Source organism: Triplophysa dalaica, chromosome 5 (genome assembly GCF_015846415.1).
Source record: "Triplophysa dalaica isolate WHDGS20190420 chromosome 5, ASM1584641v1, whole genome shotgun sequence".
NCBI lineage: Eukaryota > Metazoa > Chordata > Actinopteri > Cypriniformes > Nemacheilidae > Triplophysa > Triplophysa dalaica.
The window spans coordinates 10,013,665-10,029,325 of record NC_079546.1 but is presented as its reverse complement, the minus strand read 5'-3'; the positions used below and the strand labels follow the sequence as shown (position 1 = coordinate 10,029,325).

At 38.3% G+C, this 15,661-nt stretch overlaps 1 protein-coding gene across 8 annotated transcripts in view; it reads right to left on the bottom strand.

The window, feature by feature from the left end:
- syt1a (synaptotagmin Ia) overlaps window positions 1–15,661 on the bottom strand; it is a 189,686-nt gene that overhangs the window by 43,868 nt on the left and 130,157 nt on the right. For all 8 annotated transcript variants that reach the window (XM_056748126.1, XM_056748122.1, XM_056748125.1 and 5 more), the window contains one exon: window positions 7,271–7,459. In XM_056748126.1, the coding sequence (XP_056604104.1) occupies window positions 7,271–7,433 (163 nt within the window). In that variant the 5' untranslated portion in view covers window positions 7,434–7,459. The remainder of the gene's footprint in view (window positions 1–7,270; window positions 7,460–15,661) is intronic.

Here is a 15,661-nt window from a genome sequence, read left to right as displayed (position 1 = left end):
AATGGTGAACACAACTGAAAGTTTCTCAAGGCAAGATTTTCAGCAAGCAAGGACATAAAGATGTTGTGTTCATTTTTTGGGAGGATCTATCGGAAGAAAGGGATTATAATATACATAAAGTCTTCAGAGGTGTACAAAGACCTTACATAATGAAGCGCTATGTTCTTATTACCTTAGGATGAGTTTATCTAATCCCTTACATGGAATTCACCATGTTGTTTCTATAGTATCACTAAACGGACAATGGACAAAGAGAGTGGTTTATAAATGTTACCCTGGACAACGAAACCAGTCTTATGGATACATTTTACCAAATTGAGATTTTTACAGAATCTGTAAGATAAATAAATCAATGTTATATTGATGTATGAGTTGTTAGGATAGGACAATATCTGGCTGAGATACAACCGTATAAAACTCAGGAATCTGAGTGCCAAAAAATTAAAATCTTGAAAAATTAGCCTTTAAAGAAAATCAGGGGCACTGTGACGGGCCATCCACTCACAAAAATAAAGTTGTTATATATTTAAGGTAGGAAATTTATAAAATCTCTTCATGGAACATGATCTTTACTTAATATCCTAATGATTTTTGGCATAAAAGAAACATCTATAATTTTGACATATTTTTGTCTTTTACTGAAAATGTTCCTGTGCTACTTACGACTGGTTTTGTGATCCAGACTCACAAATATGTTATCAACCATAAAAAGTTATAACAGCTTTAGAAGTCATACGGATTACTATTATGATGCTTTTTAGCCCTTTTGTGAACTTGACAGCCCCTAATCGCCATTCACTCTCCTTTACATGAAAGACATGTATATTTAAGCACTGTCCAATATTTGTTTTGTACCAAAATGTACCAACACTTACTTTTACTTTTAAGCCAACTATGTCTTTAAGGCCCCTAATGCACCATATTAACTATTTCAATAAGGAACAAACAATTTTGCACTACAGTAGATGCTGAACAATTCTGACACTTTTTAATAAAACCTCTGGAAAGAAATACGACGGTACAGCTTGCGCTTCATTAAATTGACTTGTATGAGGAGTACATTAGCTGTCTTTTTAATCATACACCTTGCAGCTTCAATTGGATTGCCTTTTTTGGAAATAAAAATTAATAAATTACTTCTCATATCAAGCGTACTTGTTTGCGCCCTAATACATGCAAATAAATCTACTACCGCACAGTGCCACGTAATAAACCCAAGTGCTTATCGTCTTCATCAAGCAAATGTTCTACTTTGAAAGACACTTTTGTGTTTCTTAATTAAAAGAACCCGAGACTCAGAAAGCAATAGAAACATTTTCTAATTAACTCTATTGTGCGTCTACTGTCCTTTGGGAGTGCAGAGCAAGCATGTGCTCTTCAACTTCAAGCAGCTCTCTTGTTCCGCCATGCACACACAAACTCTCAGCTGGGAGCATAAAATGAGGTTTCGTAGCCAATCAGAGAGAAGCATAATTCACATCCAGTGCACAATTCCAAACCTAATGCAGCTTGAACAATTTAACAACTAAAGGTGGATGCCAAAAAATAAAATCTGTCATCTCCGGTGATCCGTATTGCTGGTATCACGGATGCAATGCTGCATTCTCGACCGCCCCTGAATCTTTTAGTAAGATCTTGAGAGTTTGTTTTCAACCTTTTCCTTGACAAAAAGAATGCAACATAAGACTTCATGAGACTTGGCGCAGACTGTAAACCTTACCAAGCTGCTTCTGAAAGACGTGCCAGGCCACAGAGACAATAGAGACTGTGGCATCTTAGATTTAGGAAATAACTTTATCGAGAGCCTGCAGCGCCAGGTCATATTTCGTCACAAAAAAAAACTGAAATAAGAAATTATATTTTGCATTTACAAAATAAAACCTATGGTCCAAAATGAAGGCCATTATTATTTTCTTCAAGGGTGACATTTTATGACAATGTAGAAATGCATTAAAAATGCCCGGAAAACGTCCCTTTATATTCAGATTACTGTAAGAAAAAATGTATTTATTATTGTAAAGTATTAGCTTATGCAGATTCAAAATCGAAATTAACGTGATGTAGTAATGACATCCCATCTAACTTTTACAAGATGATTAATTGTCACATTGATTTTAATGTAAAATATGACATTTAAGGATGTATTCTTACTTGAATACTTTTCCTATTCTTATGTATTCATCCTATAAGCGATACCAACTGTAACTTAATAAAAAGTCTCTCTCATTTACATGTAACACAACAAAAGGAGTCAACTGGTCATAAGAAGCTGTAGTGGCACCACACTGAGATTCATTTTGGGTAGCCAGGGGCTCATTATTCTGCAGTTAGCCTGATCTGAATGTAATGTGGGTGTCTCCGGCCAGCGAGGTTGTTTAGCCTCGATAACGTGAAGCTAACAGTAACATAATCTATCCCCAGGGGGCACGCCGCGGGGCCGAGTTACTCACGCTCACACTTGTTCACACACATGCCCAAACGAAATGAAAACTTAATGTCGCAACGGACGTGATTTGATTGAAAGAGCGCTCTGATTGTCAGTTGTACTGAGCGTACGAGCCAAGCATGGGTAAAATGATCTATTGGTGTAATGCACCACACACTGGCAGCCCAAACTAATATGTTGTGACAGCACGCTGTTGGTCAATTAACCCTGGTACTAAAGCATGTTATACAGCACGAATAAAAGACAACCCTGCTTTTGTAAAGATAGTTTCTGTGTTAAGGAAAATTACTTTGTGATTTATAATGTCTTGTGGTTTCATTGGTGTAGCGAGGTGCCTTAGACAGTTGGTAATTTTACAGTGACGGAGGGAATGTTTAAAGTGATAGTTCGCCCAAAAATGGAAATTCTGTCATATTTTGCTCCCCCTCTTGTCTGCTGAAAACACAAGAAGATATTTTGAAGAAACTTCATAACCGAACAGCACCAGCACCCATTCACTTCTATTGTATGGACACAAACCAACGCAAGTAAATGGGTGCCTGTTAAGCACATTCTTCAAAATATCTTCTTCAAAATATCTTCTTTTGTCTTCTGCCGAAGAAAGTCATACATGTACATTATGTTATGATAACATAATTTTCATTTTTGCGTGAACCACCGCTTTAATAATATAATATCTTTTTAGTGTTGGAAATTTTAATTGATCTCGGTGGCTTGAATATTTCGACTTTGCTCACATAAAAGATTCACTCAGATTCATTGAATCATTCATTGGGGGTCATGTGAACAAGTCTTTTTTCAGCCATTCACTCAATTAAAAAAAAAAATGAACAGTTAAATAGTATGGATGCACTGAAATGAAAATTCTGGGCGAAACAGATACTGAACATTTGTTATAAAAACTTTGAAATAGTTTTTATTGAATTCTATTGATAACACACACTAACAACCACAAAATTAAGGAGAACATATTTTAAAACAATACAATAAATATAATTTTCCTTGTCATTTTTTACCAATCATCTAAACATTGTAGTTCTATGATTATTAGGCCTATATGCACAACAGTAATTTTTAAAGAAATTTATATATGGTGCACAATCATTTTATTGAAAATAACAGGAAGAACACAGTGGGGCAGTGAATCTTTTCATGTAAAGAGGCTTAACATGAGCTTTAGTGATATCGGTTACACACGTTACACGTGTGCTACATCATCAGTTACATGACAGTTTGTTCCGCTGATCATTCACGTCTGTGAAGAGTCTGTTATGTTTAAAGTTTGGCTTTAAAACGAGCACGAGTCAATGCAGAGCTTGCGTGTCATTTTCTGTTCCAGTTTTATTGTTATATTTATTAGTTTTAGACTTTGTTGTGGCGCGCTTACATGATCGTCCTTTGATAACAGCTAGTGAGAGAGTGAACGCGAGCGCTGAAGGGTAGCGCGGGCGCTGGATATTTTGTCTTTTATTCCGGACAGTTTTTTTCTTTCAACCGAAACGGATAATGCCATTTTCGGCAGCAAATTTTTGGCAAAAATTAATAAATAAATAGATTGCAGTGAATGATCGAAAGAGCTGAGCTTCTACTGCTTGTGCTTGTATCATTAAACTGAACCATCCATACCAAACAAATTACATAACTGATAAAGGAAATGTTTGAAGGGAATAAAGACAAGTGTGATAACGTTTCATGTGATATTGCGAGTAGATTGATATCCACCCTCTCATATCCTCCACCGACAGCATTCTGATCAGATCTTTTGTTATTACAGGCAGTGCTGTGACGGTCTGTGATGTACAAAGCGTCTGAATTCCATGTGACACAAACATGATACTATGACTATAAAGAGAATAAATACAATTGATGGTGGCAAAATATAAAGAATGTCAGCAATAAGGAGAAAAACATTCTTTAAATTCTTATTTTCAGTCTAATTTGTCTGTTGACATCTAATCGAATTGCTGTCTTTCAGTTCTTAAGGATAATGCACTTAGTTGGAAAGATGTCCCTTTTTCTTTCCCGTAATGTAGTTTTAACGTGTTTTAAATTAGATTCTTTCTTACGACGCTTTAGCAGCTAAAAGACTTGATATCGGCAAGCATGCAGAAGGCGAGAGCGGGTATTTCATTTGTGTTTGTGTACATAATCGAATTTCAAGGGAACACAGTGGACGAGTCTGGTACCCTTCAGATGTCCTATGGGATGCCTCGGGGGCAGCAGGGAAAAGGGTAGGGGTGGGAGATGGGATTAGGTCAAAGGTCAGCGGAACGGAAGGTATGGATGCTCCATCTGTCAGGCTGTTGGCCGAGGTTGTGGTTGGCACACTTCGTCAGTTCGCCTCCTGTTGCTGACCACGAACGGAGCTTTATAAACAAAAGCAAACACCATTTTCGCACTACACAACTAAAATAACTATTTTATTGTATTTAGTCCTAAAACGCATCAATAGAGTAAATTGAAATCACTCATTTGAACATATATTTGTTTGCAACGACAAACTGAAGCGCAAATATACTTTGATTTCATGAAATAATGTCAAATAATAAACCCCAGTGCCCCCATAACTTGTAGTTGCCGTTACAAAGCGCAAGTTCCCTTTGGCATTTGCATTTTGATGAGTATGAAATGAGCATTGATTCTGGCGTTTGATTGAACTTCCTCCGATCAAGGGGAACATTGTGTCGGAGACCGCGATACAAAGTGTACGAGAGCTGTATAAAGTGTGTTCATTAGTCAAAGTAATTGTGGCGGAGCTGAAAAACGTCTCAAAGTGTCTTTGGGCAGAGAGGTTAATTATCATTGCAAACAGACGCCTTGAGCTTGAGCAGCAGAGCGTCGGGAGAAATCGTTGTGTTGCAGTCGTTTGCGTAACCACAGCAGTGTGGAAAACCTCCTTATGGCCGGTTTTGAGCAGGTGTGCCCATCAACCGGGCCCGAAGCGTATGGGGACGGTTCTCAAAGTGGAACCGTGACAAAACGAGTGTGGCGTTCTGAGAGCCACCTGTCTCAGCGATTCTACATGCAAGAGCGTTTGTGATGGGTGGCGTGGAAAGGATGTGACGTTGTGTGACCGTGAGGGTTGGACAGGTTCTCTCGCAGGTTATGCATAAGCTTTTTTGAATCCGTCACTGCATGACACAGTAAGCTAAACTGCTACAAAAATAAATTCAATCCCGTTCATTTACATTTAACTGTTGTTCATTTACAGTAATTGTTGACGTATGACTGTGGCATGTGGCATTCGTCGTCTTGTTTTGTCTGCGTAGTGAAGTAAATCTTGATCGGCTTAACACATCATCTGTCTAAGCTCTTCTGTTTTTGCCACGCTAGACGGCAGATCGTGACAGGTTCATGCATCTTACTTTTACCGCCAGCACCTGAACATATTCAACGCAGTGGAATAAACTGGAGCAGAACAGCTCGAATATTCTGCATCTAGCTCCCCCATTCATCACTAATGCAGGTCCATCAAAGCTCTTGGATGCCCCGGTCAATACAGCACCCTTCTTCCCAGGCATTAATCAACCCAGGCATCGGTTGGCACGGAGACGTGCGCGTGATGGAGGGCGGCGGCTAAAACAGTAATTTAAGACACTGTAATGGAGTGTCTTTTTCTGGCTGGTTCTCAGAAGGGGCATATCTGTCTGAGTCAAATGCGGCAACCCTTTATTTTACAGTTGTCTGCAGGCAGGCAAAGTGATAATTAATGTGGTGAGTGTTTCTCTGAGTGCGAAAGGAAGGGTGGAAGTGTGCGAGAAAGTAAAAGCGTACGTGTGCCCAAGTGCGAGAATGAAAGAGATAGGGTTCATGTGTGAAATCGAGAGTGAAACGCAGAAAGATGTGAGCGAATTTTCCAGAAACTTAGGTGTAGGTATGTGACAGGGCTTTTGATGATCTTTCGATGGTGTCATGTCCGGTATGGCATCTTTCAACTAGACTGAATGGAGTTAATTCCAAAGCCGAAGCTCTCATTGATATCCAGTCATTTACTTAGATGTCGAACCTATGCATAATTTTTAGCATCATAGACACAAATCTAATCCAAAAGCCTTGTTTAGAGCTAAAGTCTATATGTATGCCTTTTGAATAAAACAAAACATAAGCCAATCCCAGAAGCCAACAATAGTAAAGTTACGTTTTTAATTGTAGATGACAATTATTTTAGAGTGTTGTAGCGCCATATATCTATAGTGCAATGACATGATATAATATCATTGGTGGCCTGAAGTGCAATTTCATCCTATAAAGTAGCCACTTCCTGTCACTGAAATCTCTTCCATAAAAGCCAATAAATGTCTATATTTAGTCACGAGCTATGTGCCGGTGTGAAAAACCAAGGACTTCTGACATATATACAAACGACTTCCCACATTTCAGCCACTGTCCTAAAAAGAGAAATATGTGTACATCTGGATTGATGGATAGATACGATGCTTCACTTCACTGAAGGCTGCGGTGCGTTGAGAACCTGAGGCAGCGAGCATGAAGGCATGCAAATCACAAAACTCATTTACTTGCTTATTTACAATTAGAATGAAAAGGAACGCGTTTCGTTCCCGCTTGTTTTCAGGCTCATTACTGTTCGGCACTGGGTGGAAGTTACAAAATGGAAACCAAAAATAATCAAAAATGGATCTGACGTAGCTTGTTACTGTCTACCAACGTTGGGGCTCAATCAATGCCACACATTACAGGTTTGATTAACGTCACAATTATGCTAAACAAACACAACACACCTATGATGAAGTAAAACAAGCTCTCTTTAAGCACTTATAGTAAATTGTGCTTCACGAGTTGAGCATAGGAATTTTTTTTACTTACGTGGAATTTTGTGCAGTTCATTCATGAACTTGTCTTTGACTTTGGAGAACATCTCATCTTTGGTCTCATGTGGACCGGGCCCTGATGCCTCTGTGCTGTTGCCCGGAACCTCAGGCGCCGCGCTGGACGGAGGGTTCCCCACCAGAGCCTCCCTTCGACTCATTGCTGGATGTGGCAGCCAGGCAGAAGCTAACAGAAGAAAAACAATGATGTTACTCCAATTATACTAATAGTTAGCATGTTTTCTAGATTGTACAAGTGGGCAATCTTTTGATTCAGTATAGACAGTTTCATTTGAAGCACGCGCCTGGATAGAAGATAGGTTAGGGCTAATAATATAACTATTTAGATTTCATTTAATTGATATTATTATTGTATTGTATAATGCTATTAAACGATTTAATACATTTTGATGCATGTTTATTTGATTAAATACACAACTTGTTGAAGAGGTCGTGTAACCTCGTCGGACTTAAAGAAACGTTATGGTAAATTGACATCTAGCGGTAAAGCATGGTATTCAAAATATTGGAGAGACAAGTTTAGCCAAATAACGGTTCTTCTCTGTTTCTTTTGCTTGTTATCAGGAATAATCTATAGGGATGTGAAAATGTTTAGGGCATGTACAGTGTGCGGTCATTGAAAATTAGTCCTAACATATGTTAAAAAAAAACTAAAAAAACAATGCCATACAAGGTCTAAGAGATTTGGAGATATAAAAGTAAAAAGTAAGTCCTATTCTTAAACAAAATTTGTGCCATATTGTGTTTAAGCTTTACAAGAAATTTGTCAATAAATGACTTGGAAACTTTACCTCCTGTTTTGGGCTTGCAAAAAAGGCCATAACAGCATTTTTTTGTCAAAAAGAATACAAAGCTACGTTGGAATGGCTGTGAATGGAGATCCATTCTTTTGCACAATGATGTAGCTACAAACAGAGAAGCGCAGGAGCTTACCATCGCAATGAACCAGCAAAATCCTAACCCGCTGGTCATACATTTTTCATTGCGTTGCTTTCATCCCTTTTCACTTCTTGTATGGGACTGACCCACATCTCAAACTGACCAAACAAAATGCAACCTTTCATTCTGTTAGTAGATCCTTTTTCATGCCTTGTTTGCTTTTTCACACAAAACATTTTTGAGTATATACAACACCAGGAAAAGTTATTTGTCAAAAAAAATAACCCTCATGGTTCCCTGCTCCTTACAATAAATGGTCCGTCCTGTGAATGTGCAAAATGACATTCTGGTCATTGGCATAATTTTGAGGTTTACTCTTATATTTCACAACGGCTATTTCGGTGAAGTCTACAGACTTCAAAACAGCAACTCACTTTACAAAGAAGGGAATCACAAATCAATGCACAGAAGCGAACAAAAGATTCAATCAAAAACGCAAGAGCTTCCAAACCAAAACACAACTAATGGGATACATGCTGTAGATAGAAAGCAGATAACAGGTCAGCAAAAGTGAGAGCACGAGTGAGAATAAGGAACACAAGAACTGTAGGGTGTGAGCGTCTAATTTAGACTGCAGGGAAGGTGTAGAATGAGGTGCGACTTCACGGAAAGCCTTCGACTGCGGCGTGTTCCGAAAGGATGCGCTTGTGAGGCATGTGTACCCGTTTAAACATCATCTCATCCATCCATGCCTTCTAATCTCTTGCTTCCGTTTACTCAACCCTCCGTTCATTTACTCACTTGTTTGCTTACACACTCACTCAGCCGGTCACACTAGTATGTGTGGAGTCGGTATCAATTCCTCTCTTTAATACTTCTTGGCCTCAGAAGTTCTGCAAGTGCAGGTTTTAGAAGGACCATTTACAGGGCTTGTTCTACTTTTTCTGGTTGAGCACTGCTTTCTTCTGGACGTAATGAGTAGACTACATTATAGAGGTTGTTAGTGGGGGGGCCTCAATCACGAGAAAAACATTCCCGGTTGTCAAACCGCCAATAGATGCTCTGAGCTGTAGTACGTGTTGATGGATACAGAGTGTGAGATGTGTTCTTCTCTAGCCACAGGACACGCAAGAGCCACCCACTCCCGCACAGCCGGCGTCGCTGCCATTGTACCTGCACTATAATTACTGCCAATGTCAATCACCTGGATGAAATAATAATAGACTGAATGAATGCTGTAGGTTTAAGACCACAAAGTTCAGAGGAGTCAGAATGAACTTCTAGCGAGTTAAATTAGACTTCATTTGGTTGACATGATTCTCCTCCCTTCTCTGCATGGGATTGGTCAGAAAGACCACTGGAGCTGTTGTGGTATATAGGTTGTCAATGCTACGCTCTTGTTGCTATGGCAACATTGGGTTATATAGAGTGTGTAGTGGGTTTGTGGGCAAGTAAGTGACGTAATTTTACAAAATGGTTTCAAATGCAGACTAAATAAACAAAGGTATAAATAAATGTATGAATTCATTTAAATACTTTAAATATTAAAATAATAAAGTGAAATAATAAACAGACAATCAATATACTACTCGTCCAAATACTTTTTTTCCTGAAAAGAAATGAAATAAAATGGGATAAAGTCAGTTTCTATACACAATGATATACTTTCTCAAATAAAAAGGAGCAAAATGTATGTTGACACTACTTTGTCAATTCAATGGTATCTCAGAAGAATTTTGAAAATACTGAATAAAACTGTAGGGTGATGCTCTACAGTAAAAAATATGATAATATACTGTATGACATTTCCCCAAAAAATTAATCATTTCGAGAAATGAATGAAAAAAAGATTGTCTGTCAGAAAATAAAAAACTGTAAAAAGGGTAGTAGTGACAACTCAAACAAAATAAGTAACATATAATACAAAGATAAATAACAATACAAAAAAAATCAGTTTAAGTCCTACATACATTATATCAAAAAGTCGATGATATTAAAAATGATATTATGAACCAACCCCATCATTGCTTTACGTTACAATGGCAGTATTTTCTGACCAACAGCTGGTTTGCAGACTGCTGGGTGCTAACAGACGCTAATGGTTTTCCTTAAGAGAGCTGTACACTCTATAGGGGAGCGTTTACATATGTACACAGCAGCATCTGTGTGGTCTGCTAAGCACACTGGGGTGAGAAATGCACTGGGTTTGACAGCTGTGCTGTGACAATGGCGACCTACGGTTAGTCTAAGTTAAAATCGTCTTTGTTATACAGAAAACTGACAAGGACACATTTTCATGCTGGTCCATGCTGGTTAAGGATCGTCAAATAGATTGCAAAACAGCTGGTGATGAAAAAGAACTTGCAAACTCCTTATAGTGAAGTTGAAAAACAAGACATTCTTGCTAGATACGATAGTTAAAAGGTCTGGTAAGAAAATCCAGGTGATTTAAAAAAAATCATGAACAGACAACTTTGCTCAATGGACAAACAATCGTCAATGCTCAAAGATTTTGTAAAGCTTTGCATTTGTATCTGATAAAAGTGAGAATGGAGGATTGGAGGGGTGGATCTATTCCTAACAGAGGAACATTTCTGGATCAAAAGTTTGACAGCAGCTCCTGGTGACACTTGAAATGTGTTTCGTGAATTTCTGGAGTTGCGTGTCACTCACATGATACGATGTGGGCGGCTGTTGAGCTGGCTGCCGAGCTGAACTTTGGGAAGGTGGAGGAGGATGGGAAATAAGATGGATTTTGTTTGCTTTTGTGTGTGTATGCTGCACATATGAATAGCGCTGGTGCACACCTGCGAAGCTAGAACGTTTCACGCAGTGAGTCAGAGGAGTCCATTATAGACCTACACAAAAAGCCATAATTACTTGGGGAGAGTTGAGGCAGTGCAAGAACCTCCATTAGACCATTACTGATTTTTATCACGCAGACAAAGGAAACTTGCATGTTTAAGAGCAAAAACAGAACAAGACAAAAGACTTACCCGTTGGGGGACAACTTTGTGAAAATCAAGTCAAAGTGCAAGTTGAAAAGACCTCGCAAGGCTTCCACCCCCCTTCGCTTTAAATTGCAAGATAGCATTTTTAAGGTGAACTTCCCTTCATGTTTGTTAAAACACAGCAAATTCAAGTCATGAAAATCATCTAGCCATAAAAAATATTACATTTCAAGTTTAAACAGAAGTTCTACGCTGTTGCCATTAAAGCAATCATACCTTTATTTTAACAGTGTGAATACTTGCCAAGTTATCCGCTCTACTGAGCTAAATTACAAACACGCATACATGCACAATCTGAATCTGTCCTAGTGTAATAAATCCGAATTAGTTTACATAACTTAAACAACACTACAAATCTGTCAAAATTTGATGCTGCCAACCTGGTCAACTTCTCTCACTGAATACAATGCAGAAAATCGCAACCATCCACTTGTTAAGATTGACATCACGCACCCTGCTTCCGGGTCCAAAGGCTTTATCAGATGCCATAGACAATTAACAAACAATGCTAATATACACTCATGGCATGCTGCAAAACTACCAAAAACACCCGATCCCAACTTTCAGCTCCATTACGACATCCCAGATGGCTAGACTGCGTTTTATTTTTATAAATTCATAAAATATTGATGTTGGAGATTCTGTGAGCCTGGAGACTGTTGAGCGCACAGCAAGCTTATAAAAGTATAGCTTAAATAAAGGGTAGTCGTAAACGCCTGTTTTAATAGTAGCCTAACTTGAAACGAGTGGAGGCTTGGAATGCACATTATGCTTTGAGGATGCACCATGCTCTCTGTACCCAGCCCAGTGTGGGCCATGGCACCATTAAAGTGAAAAATCCTTACCCAATTACCACTCCACCAGATGGCACAGCATGACTTTCTTTGCGCTCGCTCTGGTGCTTTGCGCATCAAATCTCACTTCCCGCCCCTTGCCTCGTCCCGTGATATTTCCAACTGGGTCACACTTCTCCGCCCAAACCTCCACTGCAGCCACTAGAAAAGCTATTGCTCCACACACCCGCCCGGTCGGAAACCTTCTGCCCTGCAGTCATTTGGTGCTTGAGTTGCCTCTGATTTGGTTGGACACGCTTTTGGGGTGGCCAAGAGCATTGCGTTTTCTCAACTGTGGCAAGGAGACGCTTCACACGGTCTTCAATGTGCGTCAAAGTGACGCCTCAGCCCAAATCCAGCCAAGCGAAAAGCGCTAGTCATGTTATTGAACGAGGGAGGGCAGGGTAAGACATTCGCACCCTATGCCATTTCACTTTCTTTCATCATGCGGAAATTAAAAACCGTGGCATGAGCACATGCTTTGAATGGCAATGAACGTTATTCAGTTGGACTTTGATCTTGGTCGCTATATGTCCCGGTTTAAATCCCGAGCTTAATCAAGCATGTTATTATCAATTACTTCCACTTAACAAGAGTTGACTTCCCTTTGTCACAAACAATGCAGGCCTGTGACATGCTTATTGCATTTTTAAAACAAATGCATGTATAATGTAATCAAGGAACGGCGGTGTGGACTTGCAACCGAGAGATGAAATTTTCACATACACTGATGCACTGAATCTCAATGACAAATCAGCATTGCTGTAATGCGACTTCACAAGTTTTCTTATGCGTGTGTGTGTCATTTCTGTGAAATACTTGCAGATGCACCAGTCTCTCTGCACTGGGTGTGAAATGGTGTGGATGGCTGTGATTCTCTCGGAACTGTCATGTTCACATCTCCGCTTTCCTTGAGCTTACAGGTTCTTATGCGTGGGCATATAAATGTGTGCTCAGTACCTTAAAAAATACCCGGTCTTAATGTTTTGATTTGTCAAACTAATCAGGCAAAAATCATTTATAAAATGAATAATTCTGATTTGATTAGACATGCAAAGGTGTCGTATAATAGCTGATATTTACAGTACACACTTTTGGATGAACACTATTAAATTCTATATTAACGTTGCTAGGTAACCATACACAGTCTACAGTTAGGCTAATGAACCGTGTCACTTGCTGAAATCTTACATTATCATTAATAATACCTATAAGAAGCAATTCAACACTTGGATCTTTATTATTTATCTATTTTTTGCTTTTTTCACTATTTTATCATGGCAACACAGTCTAAAAACACTTCTTAAGAAGGTGGAAAATCAATACAATCAAATTTGATATGATTTACACTGGAATATGGGGGAAAACTCATACTCACTACTTAAATATGGCTGCTGAAAATATCTCTTATTTTAATGAAAAAGAAACTCCTAAAGGAATTTTTCTATTTACAGATGTGCTCCAACAATGATAATAAATATTAACGAGATGCGCCACTTCCATTACAATGAATGGGGTTGGAATGCAATGCTCAACATGGCCGCTCTTGGAAAAGTCCCGCCTTCCAGTATAAACAGCCGACAAACAATGATTCTCAGCTGAAGAATCATGAGCCGCTTGTCAGACTGTTCACATGCGTAGAAATTGAAGTGACCACAGATTTTTTTTTTTATATTTAAGCATATGAAACAAATGTTATGGTAGAGTTCACATGCATTTTAAACGCTGTTCCTAAATATGTTGTTTAATTGGGACTTTAACTGGTGATTGTATAAATTTCGGTCATTCCCGTCTTGCTTGAATAACAAAATAACTGCCCTTACCACCAAGAGGTGCGTTGCAAACATGGCCACCGAGTGGCACGACTTTGGCTCCACTTATTGTGCTACTGAAGGAAGAAAATGATTCCAAGTTTTAAAATGTGGAGGAATAACAATAGCGATAAAAAATGCATCTTGAACGGACTGAAGTCATTTTGGATAAATGCATGTGCTGTCCATGCTTTCTCCTGACAATTAATTCCTATATTTTGTAAAAAGCACTCTACAAATTAAAATAAGATAATACAATTTTGTATATCCACACTACAGCAATTGAATTGAATGTTAAAGAATTTAAATTTTCCAAATTGTATTACATGTTTTTTCCATGGCCAAAAAACTATCGTTAATAAAAACTCCTACTGTATGTACTACACCCTTCCAAAAACTCAGTGTTTCTCCTATAACAATGAATATGCTAAAATCACCAACTTAACAGTGTTGTCTCTCTCATTATGTGCTGTTTACATGAATAATACATGCCCTTTCAGATTGACGGTACAAAGTGAGCAGACTACAAAGAAAAAGTTCAACCCAAATCGTTCTCTCAGCCAGCGTTGAGGTGCATCTCTCAGATGTAATGACTTTGGAAGGAGCTGGAGTGGGAAGGGGCTAATGGCGTGTAATCGTTTTGTCAAATAACAGGTCAGAGGCAGAGGCAGTGAAGTAGAACAAAGAAAACGCACACATTTGCTTGAGTCTTAGAAAGAAAATGATACGGAAAGAGACAACTTGTGGGTGAATGCTATGCTTCGGATCAATAGTACAAATCAATAAAATGAGAGACACAAAGGAAAAACGGAGGGGGCGCAAAGACAACACGTGTGGTGTGTGTATTTTCAGTCTGATAAATTAGCTTTAGAAGCTTCTCAAGAACTTTCCATGTACAATCAGTATATCAGAATTGAGAAATAATAACAAAAATTTACAATAACATATGGGGCGAGTAAATATCAAAATTGTCATTCAAGGAAGCAAGCAATTGAAACATCCAAAGCATTGGTTGTACTGTAGCTTTAAATTGCGAGACACAGTAGTTTGTTACAATTAAACCAAACACTGCAGATATGGATCTACTGTGGTGCTTACAAAGGTAAGTTCTGATCTGGTTTTATTGATGGGACTCGTTTAACTGTAATGTTCAAGCAGACGTTCAAATTGCTTTCCTGCGGGGACAAAGCAATAATCATTCCAAGGACAATGTTTTGATGTGAAGGAAGAACTTACAACGTAATCGTATTTAAAATGAAATAAAAAAAGAAGTGAACCCAAATTAAAGGCTATATGAAAAGAAATAAATAGTTCACTTGTGTTGCATCAAACAATTAAGAGCGCTTTATTGAATTGCATAACGCTTATCAGACAAATACCAATTAACGCCTTGAAAGTACGGTAAATGCTGCTTCGTTTTATGATCAAAACAAGCGTTATCTATAAAGCAAGCTTACCGTAATATATGCATATGCAAATTAAGTATTTCAGTAGAGGCTGTGCTTTGTATTAGATGGCTTGCATAAGAAAAGTTTCCATTCATTGGCCGTTGGTGGAATAAGTGGAGAATACAGGAATTTTGAAAGCAAATACACAAAATTCATATAAAATGTATTAAACTATCAAAGCACAGTAGTTATAACTCAGAACACATTACACAATGAAACAATTCTTTTTAAATTGTGTTTCTTTCCCTTGAATTTTTACGGTTTCTTTGTGAAAGTTTTTTTTTTGTGAAGTTTTACATGCTAAATACGAAAATCATATTATAAATTTTTTCACCATCAAACGTACTTGTAAAAATGTGTCGTACAAAACTTTAGAAGTGTACATT